Source organism: Cyprinodon variegatus, unplaced genomic scaffold (genome assembly GCF_000732505.1).
Source record: "Cyprinodon variegatus isolate N-32 unplaced genomic scaffold, C_variegatus-1.0 Scaffold457, whole genome shotgun sequence".
In the NCBI taxonomy this organism is placed as follows: domain Eukaryota; kingdom Metazoa; phylum Chordata; class Actinopteri; order Cyprinodontiformes; family Cyprinodontidae; genus Cyprinodon; species Cyprinodon variegatus.
This window is the reverse complement of record NW_015150910.1, coordinates 383,208-395,542: the sequence shown is the minus strand read 5'-3', so window position 1 is coordinate 395,542 and position 12,335 is coordinate 383,208. Positions and strand designations below refer to the sequence as shown.

The 12,335-nt window shown below is 37.1% G+C and overlaps 2 protein-coding genes across 2 annotated transcripts in view; one reads left to right on the top strand and one right to left on the bottom strand.

Annotated features, from left to right (window-relative positions):
- Positions 1-4,693, bottom strand: part of LOC107094009 (fibroleukin-like) — a 7,131-nt gene extending 2,438 nt beyond the window's left edge. Inside the window, exons 1-5 of the mRNA XM_015389400.1 lie at positions 4,157-4,693; positions 3,148-3,343; positions 2,351-2,431; positions 2,160-2,272; positions 1,345-1,607 (exon numbers count right to left, since the gene is read on the bottom strand). Of these exons, the coding sequence (XP_015244886.1) occupies positions 1,345-1,607; positions 2,160-2,272; positions 2,351-2,431; positions 3,148-3,343; positions 4,157-4,441 (938 nt within the window). The 5' untranslated portion in view covers positions 4,442-4,693. The remainder of the gene's footprint in view (positions 1-1,344; positions 1,608-2,159; positions 2,273-2,350; positions 2,432-3,147; positions 3,344-4,156) is intronic.
- Positions 4,694-11,387: 6,694 nt separating this feature from the next.
- The window catches only part of rab7a (RAB7A, member RAS oncogene family), a 7,898-nt gene continuing 6,950 nt past the window's right edge, over positions 11,388-12,335 (top strand). The window contains exon 1 of the mRNA XM_015389415.1: positions 11,388-11,735. The gene's annotated coding sequence lies outside the window, so the exon portion shown is untranslated. The remainder of the gene's footprint in view (positions 11,736-12,335) is intronic.

The following is a 12,335-nucleotide window of genomic DNA, read 5'->3' as shown; positions in this document are numbered from 1 at the left end:
GAAATGAATTCATTCAGTCTGACTGAGCTTGTGCTATATTGCAAAACATAAAGTGAAAAACACTTTAATCTATAAATGTGCAAAGCCACATCAGAGATACTATATACTCTAAGCAACCCTGCAGCTGTAAACCTGTAAATACAGGAACATGTTGCTCTAAACCTTTTTTCATTCAAGGGCAGAAGAAAATATATAACTGTCACATTTATTAGAGTTGTGTGTTCAGAGGTTCTTCTGTCTATGACAGAAAATCAAAATAATATTCAATGATGTTTGTGATGAAACAAGATAAAATTTGAAAAGGTGAAAGGGGTATGAATGCATTTGATCATGAACATTTGTGATACTGTAGCTCCTATCTTTTAACTTACATTTATCTTTTAACTCTATTATGTTATTCTTATACATTTTTCTAAGGTCCATATTTGTTAGACTATTTTTTCCTATAATCTTTTTGCTTCTGTAAATACCAGCATTTCCCCATTGTGGGACAATCAAGGGATTTTCTATTCTATTCTATCATGTTTCTATAGTTGCAGCCTGATGATGTTTGGTCAGTATAAAACTGTTAACATCTGCAGTTTGTGAGTTGTTAAGATTACAGCTGCTTAAAGGTCAGGCCTTAAGAGAAAAGTCAGGCCATATTCAGAATTCAAACTTCTGAAAGTACTTTAATATGAAATTAGATGCTGTTGAGAAAAATAAGTGTTTTAAATTAAGAGTAATTTTCATTTGAATGTGCTTTACCGGAGACATCCATGTTTGTCAAAGAACACTACTGCCACCTACCGGTTTGTGATACGATAGTGTGGTATCGGCTGTTGATCAAGTCCCAACACTCTGTTTGTCACAACGCGCTATTATCCAAGTCACCATGACATCACTGCCGGAAGATGTCGGAGGTGAGGTGTTACTATATTTGGGCAAAAGTGGCCAGTGACTTAGTGATCGCGACAAAAATTATTATTTTAATTTTTTTACTGATCAACGCTAAATTTATTAAATGACTGCGAACATATTAGTTTTGGGTATAGATAATGATCCATTGATTATTCCTTGCTGACCCGATTTTTCCTTTAATGTTGCACCAAACTTTTTCTTTCTTTCTTTTTAGGATATGTGAGAATTTCATGCAGAGCCATCTTTTGTTAACAGCGTTGGGTCTTTCATACAGCTATAATCTTACCTTTGCAATATATGAGGATCTTATATTTGTATTAGACATTAAAAGAAAAATCATTTCGTTTTGGGTCTCTTTTTGGTCTAAAAGAATAAAACACTGAAATTCCTGATTCAGTAAAGTCATTCATGTTATTTTGAGTCAGTTTCTGCATTGCTGTTTACCTATCTGCCTCTGAGGCCACCTTGAAGTTGCTGTAGGTTGCCTGTCTCTTCTGTTGGTACCAGTCTTCCAACTCAACGCGGAGCTGATGTTGACCAGTGGAGGTGAGAGCATGCAGTGCTGCGTTCCCCAGCCAGTGCTCCCCCTGCAGACTACCAAAGCCCTCCTTGTATTCCTGCCAAGTCCTGTTGAAGTCCACCGAGCCATCCTGCCGAGTCTGAATCACAGTCCACCCTCCGCCCGCTGTCTCCATGTCACATTTAGCCTGGGCCAAAGCAAAGACTGGTATGATTTTCATTCATTTCCACAGATGACTCTAAGCCAGGGGTCTTCAACGTTTTCAAAGCCAAGGACCCCCAAACTGATTGCGAGATGGAGCGGGGACCCCCTAATTATATATATTGTATGAAATTGTGTTATATCAAACTGGTCCTATAGTCACTCTATTACATATGGAGTCATGTAACGAAAGTAATTTNATTCTGATTCCTGGTTGATGGGACAGGTGTTGTGAATGAAACGGTGCCCAGGTTTGAAAGAGCTCCTGTGTGTCGCTGAATGTGTGCATTGATGACTGAAAGACATCTTCTGCTTTCATTTATCTGTTTACTACAGTGTTTTCAATTCATGTTAATGTGTATTTAAAGAAATTTTAATTAGTGCAAAAAATTGCAGGAGGGAATATAAAAAAAGTAATCAACCAAGACTTTCGCGACCCCCATGCAGTACCTCCGCGGGGTCGCGGACCCCCTGTTGAAGACCTCTGCTCTAAGCTTTTTGTAGAAAGCATTTCATTATAACAGCAGGTTAGAAATACCTCTATTGATGGTCCATTCAGTTCAGGTTGGATTGTATAAACACCAGTTTCTTTGATCCCAAGTCTGTAGATTTCTGCACAGTCCTGTGGGTGTAACCTCTCCATGGGAGCAGCTGAAGCCACAGAGGACACATTTCTATTGACCTCAATAGAGCACAACTTACACGTTTAGACATAAAAACTCCCCTCACCTGTAGTTGGAAACTGTGTGATGCTCCTTAGGAAAAGCAGCAGGTCTTTTTCACCTTCTCTGCTGCCCAATGTCGCACTCTCTGAGAACCGAGAGAAACTTCACAGTATCAGTATAGCTGGTAAGTTAAGAGTAACATCACAGGTAGCAAGAGGTTAGGCTTAAGAAATCAGAGAGGAGGGTGCAAAGAGAGAATTTAAAAAAGTGTTTTTTTGTAAGTTGTTTGCAGTGTGACATCACTAGGATCCTTTGAGTTTAGGAACTATTTAAGCATTTTTTTTTTATGAAACAGTTGATTAAACAAAAAGTGCTGATAGATTAAAGGTGAGTTTAAAAATAAAATGAGATCCATCACAAAAACTGAAAAAAAATCTAATATCTGAACAACTCTATGAAAAAATAACACTTATTGGAAGTCTGGATTTTTAAAGGTAAGATGAACGAAAAAGATAGGCAAGACTTAAGAGTACTGCAGAGTACTGAACCTTCATGAGTTCAAGAGTTGTTTTGGTTTAATTATTGGTAGAAATCAAAGAGTTTTGTGAAATCTTTAATAACTCTTGAACTGATGAAAGGGCAGGGGAAATTGGATGTCTTTTTAAGCCACAGAGGCAGGTATTATGTCGTGTGTTAAAATTTTGTTTTGCCTTCCTCACAGAGTTAAATTCCTGTGCACTCACCTATGACATTTTGCAGACAATTGTTTACAATCTGAGAAGGAGTGACTGCACCGGTATTATTGCATACTGCATTTGTGTGTTTAGATGTGTATCTTTCTTGTGTGCCTGTGCGACCCACCTAGTCTCTTGGCCATCGCCCCAAGTGCTTGGCTGTGACAGCGGAGGTCACACTCAGTCAGCACAGCCGCCATTAGTGCCAGGATGGCTCCCAGAGAGCTGTTTTCCTGCTCCCCATCACGCCACGGGCCTCCTGATTCTTGGAGAGAGCCCATGCAGCGCTGCAGCTGAACCAGGCGCTCTTTGACACCTCCAGTCTGCAAGTCAGTTCTTATAGGTTAACAGGAATTATGGCTGCATGGTAAATGACCTGTTTGGTAGATTGATAAGGAGATTCTTATTCAGCAAAATAAAGTAAACAATGTGAAAGGCAATTGTATAAAATCTGTGAAATTATTAGGAAACTTTCAAAATACCAATATGAAATATAGATTTATATATTTTGTCATGCAAATAATAGAAATAGGGTCACTTTTGCCATAAAATACATTACACACACTTTGGTATGTGTGCCTAATCATAAAGTGGAAAGTAATGACAGTTTTCTATATATTCAGCAAACACAGCCTAGCATTGTCTAATTATTTCAGACTGATGTTATTTATGAAAAAAAAGCTGAAATTTACCACTATGTGTGAAGACAACCCCTTAGTCAGTAAGACATGGCATTCCAGCTATTAATCCCCAAACTAATGGCTTGGGTTTCTGTCTTTCACACTTATGTCACCGATTGTGATCAGGTCCCCAGCACCTGTTGCTGCATGAGCTCAGTACAACCATATGATGAGACATTTTTAAAACAGTCCTAATTTTATCCCCTCTTTGATCGCCGACAGTTATTTCTCAGTGGCTGTGTGGCAGTGCCAAGTTTAGTGTCTATGGCCTGTGCCCTGATAGTAAGCCACTTACTCTCCCTGGAAAGTACACTCAGAGGTCTCAGGTCTGCCTAACCCAGACACATCAAGAAAATAAAGTTGCATATTTACACGATAAAAGATTTGTAAAGTGAAAACAATTTTCTAGTAATTCTGTCTCCTGATGCAGTCCTGTGGTATGGCTGTTCCACTTACATTAAACTCAATCTGAGGAAACTCAGTCAGTGTTCTTTGCTTAGCCCTTTGAGGACCGTCTGAGACAGCAAGAACGGAAGCACCCAAGCTGCATCCACTTCTCCCAGCTTGACCCTCGCAGGCCCTGGTAGTCACTGTTTCTTCTGGACCCAGTGAAGCAGATGTTGCCACTAAACTTTCCCTGCAAGGTGGATGTAAGCAGGGCGGAGATGCATCTGAGAACAGCAGAGCTCCCACATACAGGGACAGCAAAGGAAGCATCCTGAGAGAGTTGGAAGAAATCATGAGAAAAAAAGTTTAAAGCCGGAACCACGGTCCAGATGCTGCAATGTCTTTCTGTTATTTATTCCCTGAAAAAATATTTCTTCTATTCTCTCAAAGTCCAAGATGTGTCTCTTTCTGTAAAAACCATAGATATTCTCCTCCTTTTTGTTCAAATCTTTGTAATGTTGATCTTTTTTTTCCAGATTTCCTTCCTGTCTTTCTTCTTCAGTTCATGTCAGTTGTCATCCTCCTCTTAGTCCTGCCTGTTCTGTGTTTGCGAGGCTACTTTGGCTCGGATTCCTAGATAAATGCAGCACTCTTTGCTGTCTGACACGGACTGATGCACCCACCCCCAACACACACACAAACCTACACCCCACACTCACACACCATCTCTTCATCTCAGCAACCTACACTCCCACTTTGCCACACACAGAGATGCATGTTTACACACATTTTTTTCCACATTTTTCTTGAACTTATAATGGAAATATGAATGGAGACCCATCTCATTTATGAAATTTGAGCCAGCATCTCCCACCCCTCACCTTGGCCATTATTTGGGACGGATGCTTTGAGTATCCTGTCCTGTTGCATGGCCTGTGTGCCGTTTTTGTTTACAAAGTAAATTCCAAAGAAGCCATAAAAGGTACAAGAAGACAGGAATCCTTCTCCAAACACCAAAGTCATCCTAATCATCAAGATTCTGCAGAACCACACACCCAGTAACAAGGAGAGTAAACATGGAGAGGTGCGTTCACTCTTGGCTGATGAACACTCAGGAGGGATTAAGAAAAACATCCGTTAGGATGGCTGAAGATGAGAAATTAGATCATCATCATGTTAACCGTTTTAAAAGACTTCAAACTTGGAAACAAACTCAAGTGGATTGTTTTTTTGTTGTTGAGATTTTTAAAACAAATTTCAGGACTCGAGATTAGGAAGACATTTAGTGACATGGTGAAGGGGAAACAGGAAAATGTATCATACTCTGATATCTCATATCTGAGCATAGAAAAGAGACAGATTTAGACATAGATATCAATCCATTGATACTGGTGCACCTGTTGGGGCATACTGTATGCCTTGCAGAAAAAGAAGTTGTGGGATTTAAATCCAGGCAGTTTACATGTCCTTCCCATTTTACCAGTTACCTGGAAACATGACAGTGAATTTGTCGATCTAAATCCCCCTGGTATAGCTGTATGTCCCTTGTTTTATCTGTCTCTGTGATTAACTGGTGACCTGTCCAGGGTGCACCCTGCTTTGTGCCCAGTTAACTCTAAGCGTTGGATGGATTTTAGATTTCCGTTTTGTTTCCAAATATAATGGGTCATTTTATTATGTAATGTGAAATGAGTATCATAATAATCTAAATCTAATTAAGGAGTGTGTAAGAAAAACAGAGCCTTGTGAAAGTATGTTAAATCCTTCAAATTTAATTTTTATGTTTTGCCCTGATAAAAATCAGAAACTTCATTGTATCTCATAAGGATTATGTCTGATGGATAAACACCAAGTATGTAAGATTTTATAAAGTTCAAAAAAAAAAAAAATGTGCATTTGAATTCAGCTCTCTTTACTTTGATACCACTTAAATGCATCATCCTAAGCTCTCTAAAGTCACCTGTGTAACAAGAGTCTATCTGTGTGCCATGAATTCAGCAGTGGAGCCACAGATTTCTAAGAGAATATAAATTAATAGGGGATAGTCTAGTTTGGTATTTTAAAAAGATATGTAGAGGCAGGGGTAGAGCTAAGAGGTGGCCAGGGGTGGCCATGACCAGCCCCGGCCACTTGTTGGCCATTCCTACCAGGTGTTTTGTTGTTCCTATGTGGATGTAATTTAACGCCTCCAGATCAAACAGTTTTGATCTGAAACAGCAGTGATACTGTCGAGGGTAATGTGATAAGTAATTTGACATTTTAGTTAGTTTATTATATATAAACTAAAAGCAAACAAAGTGGTAGAATTAATTATTCATATCAACATACTTGCATTGAAAATAACAAATACAGAATTGTGCTTACTGGTTTTTAATCTAAATCTAGATTGTGTGTTTTATTGTGGAGAAGGGAAAGTCATAACTTAATTTGTATGTCATGCAGATTTGTAAATTATTGCATCGCACTCTGCAGATGTAGAAAAATGCGTGTTGAACGCCTGGGTGATTATTTGATTCAATTGATTTATTAAATGTTCTGTTTATTAATAATTTTATTTTTTGGCAAACCTGTATTTTCTTTTCCGCCAATGCAATTCTCTGGCATTCGTAGCTCAGAAGTATCAGTTCCAAACTTTTTGTTCCTAGATTCATTCGTATAATTGATAAACTACTAACATTTAGTGAGTTGTATTTTATATCCTTGCTGTGAAACATTGTTTTACAAGCATATGTCATTTGTAATTTTTATTGCAAAACTTACGGGACAAGCAAATCGCTTAATTGGATTTGGTAGAAAAGAAAATAAGAGATTAGATTAGATTAGCCATATATCGCCCTCCCTTAGTGTATAGATTTAAAAGAAATGCCTTGTGACAATCTATTCTGTCTTTAGTTATTTATTTATTTAAGTTATGCCTGTTCATTTTCCTATTGGTACAGTGTGATTAGTGTAGATTGTGCCTAAACTGGTTCTGCCAGGTATTTGTTTTTGGCCACCCCTATGAAAATTGTCTCCACCAGTAGTCTAGATTTTATTTTAATTTTTTTTAAAGGAAGGGGATGGTGGATTTTTTTTTTAAGCACATATACCCTAATTAACATAGTCTGTTAACCTAAAGTAATATGCATGGTATGGTTGTTACATGTCAGGTACGCTGGTCATTGACCTTGACCAAGGCACCTTACAGTAGAACTGCAGTCAGTCCCTGGACTGGCATGGCTATCACTGCCCCTACACAGTTAGGGACTAATTTAACACTGGGATCAGCTTCATAATCATGGTAAACCATTTATTTTGCTCAGGCTACTCGTAAGCCCACAGCCCGCCAAATGTTGAAAGGGCAATATTATTGCCATTACTGCTAATATATAGTAGAAATTTTACACAATCAGTAATAAAATTTCACAGGGGATGGTATGGGGCGATGGTCATTTAACATGGCCGTGCAGGTGGCTCAGTGGTTAGCGTGCACAACCCATGTACGGATTCAAATCCGACCTGTGGTCCTTTGCCGCATGTCTCTCCCCATCTCTCATACCCCCTCTCCTGTCAGCCTACTGAGCGAAAAAACAAGCCACTAGTGCCGTAAAAACTCAAAAAAAAAGAAGAAAGAAGGGGGATGGTTTTTTTAAGAAGGTGGATGCCATCACCTCTCATCCCCCCTTAATTCGATTACTGGTCTCTGTCACTGGTAGGGGACGCAGCAAACATTGTAAAGGCTTTTCAATCTGTATGCTAAATACAGAAAACTGAGACTTCAAAGTGATGCATGGTGTCAACAGAATCTTGCTGTGTTTTATTAAAAGAGAAAACAGTCTGGTCAGAGATATTGGGACGATGTAAGGAACTAAATACAGGGAAAGCCTTTATGAACACCTGTTAAAGACAGCAAAGCACTGAGCCTGATGCACAGGTTCATTCTCATCTAATACAGTAAGCAACCATTAACACATGTTTCCCATCAATTAAATAATTAGTCCAGTTTGTAAAAACAGAAAAAGAGGGACAAAGCTTACAATCAAAAATTGTTTTCAAAAGTCAGAGATACAACTTTCTTTTTGGTCTTAGGCATCTTAAGTTTTTAATTTTTTATTTTCATCTGTTAATCATCTTAACATTTTCTTTTTTTTTATTATGATTTATCAACTTTTTTTCAGGATATACATTTGTTTTCTCAGGAAAAGTTATAGCATTAATTGAACAACAGTGCCTCACAAGAAGTAGTTCTAACTCTGCAATTCTTCATTCTGTTATGTTACAACTATAACATTATTATGGAGTTAAGGGAAATACGCTATACCAATTCAAATTTGAGAACTAAGGCACCCATGTGTATTCCCAACCCCCCCACCCCACCTTTCAATACTTTGTAGAAACACACCTTACTGTAAAAACAAGCCTATTAAAAGCTTTGCGCATCTGAAATCTGAAAACTCACTTAATTCTTCTTTGTAAATATCTCAAACTCAGACAAACCTGATTATGTTTGTGAGCATCAGTTTCCCAATCCTACCTCAGATTCCCGAATGAATTTAGGACTTTGACTGGAACATTTTAAACACATGTAAAGTTAACGGTTATTTCAGAGTATGTTGATAATGTATTCCTCGTTATTTATCTGCAGGAAAAGGAAAAGTTGCTATCTTTCCTGCGATTCAACAATCTTGCATGACCACTGTTATGCAAATGTTGCATGCATTTACAGCCTATGTAAGGTTGTATTTCTTTCTGCTAACATAAGAAATAAATATTATGCTTTGTCTTGTTTCACATGAATCGGTCAATTTATGTGCTGCTGAATCATGTTTATACTTCTAGTTTACTAAATAAATGAATTATAACAATATTTCAAAGGGTTTGTGATATGTAAACATTGTAACGTCTCCTCTTGTTTGCTTGTTCAATTATTTGTTTACATATCTGACCTTTGTGCTTTTTAAGTTACATCTTAATTCCCCATAGTTCTCTGTTAGTCAGCAAAGGTCCAAACATGCGTGTGGAGGAAAAAATCAAAAACAAAACTTAGTTTACACTGACCTCTAGTGATCAGTTTTATTTCCTCTTTCATAAGTCACTGCAACGAAAGAATTAAGCAGATAATCCTTAAAATATTTATGCCTGAACAAAGGTGGGTTACTTCTAATATGCCTATTATTAAACTAGACCACTGTTTTTACCATGTTTGATCCTGCTTCTATTCAGCTTTTATATCACAAAGTAAAAATTATATTTTAAAACAGCCCTTACTAAACAAAAACTGAAAAAAGATGGTGGTATCAAGGTCCTTACTATTAAATACAGATCAGCTTTCAGAAGTTACAATAAGGGTTTAAAAAAGTAATTGCAGTGTGGTTCTAACGGTGTCTCATATTGTTAAAACTATTTCAAAATATTTCGACCTAATACTTTTAGATCCTTATTTTGAAAGAATGTAATGCCTATTCTACTTTCAAAGTTGAGTCATTTACATTTATCACTGCTTTGGGGATGCAATTAACTTAATAGCTTACTGGAAAATCAAATCAAATCAAATCTCCATGATTCAGACCTCATAAAGCAGCAGGTGTTGGAGTAAATATAGAAGATGGGGATTAGAATTCAGAAGATATGGTGGATTTCCAGGAAGCATTTTGTTAAAATATGTTTACTTGTTAACCCTTTATAGGGCACTCAGTGAAATACGTTGAAAATCCAAATCCAAAAGCCAAATATCAATATTTGTCCAAATAAATATGGATATTTTGATGACAAAAATGTATATCAATATATTAACAAGAAACACCAACTTGTCTGAATATAATAAGAAAAATAACAAAAGTACTTCTATCAGAAATTCATGAAAAACACTTTGAGAATGAAAGAAACATATTTTTTTGGTCCAACATAACCTTAGAGGCATTAATGCTGATACCGGCACTTACATTTTTTAGTTTATAAACCTAAATATAATTGTCAACTAGGCTTATTGACTTTTTAAGGTTACTTTTTAACGTTTCAATTAGCTTTTTACCTTTTTTTCTTGACTTGTTAACTTTTTTCAGCTTAATTTACAGTAAAGGTAATATATCAGTCAAGTGTTCATCTAATTGGTCAAACGCCAAAATAATATGAACAGCCACATAGCAATATATTTGCTGAATGGCTGAATATAGATCTTGTGCTTGTAGATCTCACTCCATTTGTAAGGGGTATGCAACTAATCCAAAAAGGTAACTTGCCCTTTAAAGGGTTAAATGACAGACAAAGAAGCCAATGGTATTGAATACAAAATGGTTTTCCGTTTAGTCCATCCTTTTCCTTTGTCGACTGCTGTCATAATCAAGCTTTTACAGATATGTCACTGTAAAACTCAGGCATGTCCTGACTTGACTTCATGTTATGAGTAGCTGCTTCATCTGTAATCAGATAAGGCTTAACTTCAAGTTTGAGCTCTTGAATGTTGAACATGCAAAGTGAGACAGGACCATTCGTGTGATGGTGGTTTAGTTTCCATTAGTCAACCGCGGAAACAAAAACTCATGCGGATCAAGAATTGAAATTGATTAACAATGCCACTGATGGTAGATAAAGGATGATTTTTGTTAAATTAGAAAATAACGTGTAACCTTTTTATCTTTTTTATGATAGGTAGTTTATTGATGTAATACATTCTAACCTTTTTATTCTTCACAGCCTTCTGAGTCTACGACAGAATATCACAGCTTAAAAATATAGTATATTCACTCCTAACAACTTTTACAACATTCATTTAATTGTGCGCTTTCTCTCAAAGCAATTATATGATGGCTGCAAAGTGACCCTGATCCAACAACACAGGAGCCATATACTTTGTTTTTTTTATGATTATAAAACAAAAATAATTATTAATTATATTTGTTTAATTCTGTGTGATAGTCTTTGCTCACACATAATTCATTTCATAGAAGAATTATCTCCCATTGAGATATTTTGACATTTTTTATTGCCAGAAGGTTGAATGAGTTGGATTTTTTATTTGAAAAGTGGACATATTCAACTATGTTTCATCTGTAATTGTGTTCACTTTTATGAGGTAATAAGGCAATAATAAGAGGTCGGTATTAGTCTTTACAAAAAAAAAAATCCTTAGGCTATTTTGTTTAAGAGCATTAGCTGACAAAATGACAAATTCAATAAATGTAACCTCGCATGAATATAATAATTACCAAGCTGTGAATGGCACATCATTTCTCTAATATAGCCATTTTTATTTTTATTTGCGCGTTTTTTATGAGATGGGTGGGCTGCGTCTTACGTCAGACGCCGACGTAGTTGTAGAGAAGGAAGTGAAAGGAGAAGCTGATCTTTGGGTAGTTGATAGGTAGCTGATTAGGAGGCAAGAAGGCTAGCTCTCTAGCAAAGTGCCAAATTCACTATTTTTATTCATATTTTCATTCGTCAGTTCACGTTAGGTTTTATTTTTGGTGTTTATACCGAGGTACAATTCGGGGCAACTTGAGCCGACTCGTTGCCTAATTAACGCTGGCCGAGCAGTCGAGCTCCGGGGAGCTAGCTGGCTAACGTAACGCCGAATCCACTTGGCTGTCCTGAACAATAACAGCTAGTTAGCTCGCTCTCGGCTCCGAAACGGTATAGAAGTCGCCTCTCCAGAGTGTTTCCAATCTTAAAGGTAACTTTTAAACGCCAAACATCCGTGCATTTGTTAGGTCTGTGTGCTTGGTGTCCGGTGTACCCTGATGTTGAAACCGCTAATGGTGGTGCAGTGTGTGTGTGAGTCTGTTTTTTTTTTTTTTTTCAAGAAGCTGGTTGGTAAAAGGGGAAAAAAAAAAAAAAACAAGGCCGGCCTTTGGCTCGGTTTGGGTCGAATCCAACTAGGGAAGAAAACCGAGCCGAGCCACGGAAAACAGTTTAAAAGAATCAATCTATTTATTTTGTTCTATTTTTTTGTTTGTTTATTTGCTCACATTGCGTTTTTTTAAATGTCATGTTTGTAATTCGAGATGGTGGACTTTGAAAATGTTGGGCTGATTTTTTTTTTTACATTTATTTTTTTGACCGGCTGCAACAGAAAGCAGCGGATCTTTATGCTGACAGAGGTTTAGCAGATCACCTGACAGTAAGCTGTCAATGTTTTACATCTGTTTGCGTTGCCAGGCAGTCGAAAGTTGCCGGTGTTTAGAGAAAAGTAGTTTTTGTTTCGCTTATGACTGTTCTACTCCGATTATAGGTTTCATAATTTAATGTTACTGATATTTGCTCTTTCTAAGAA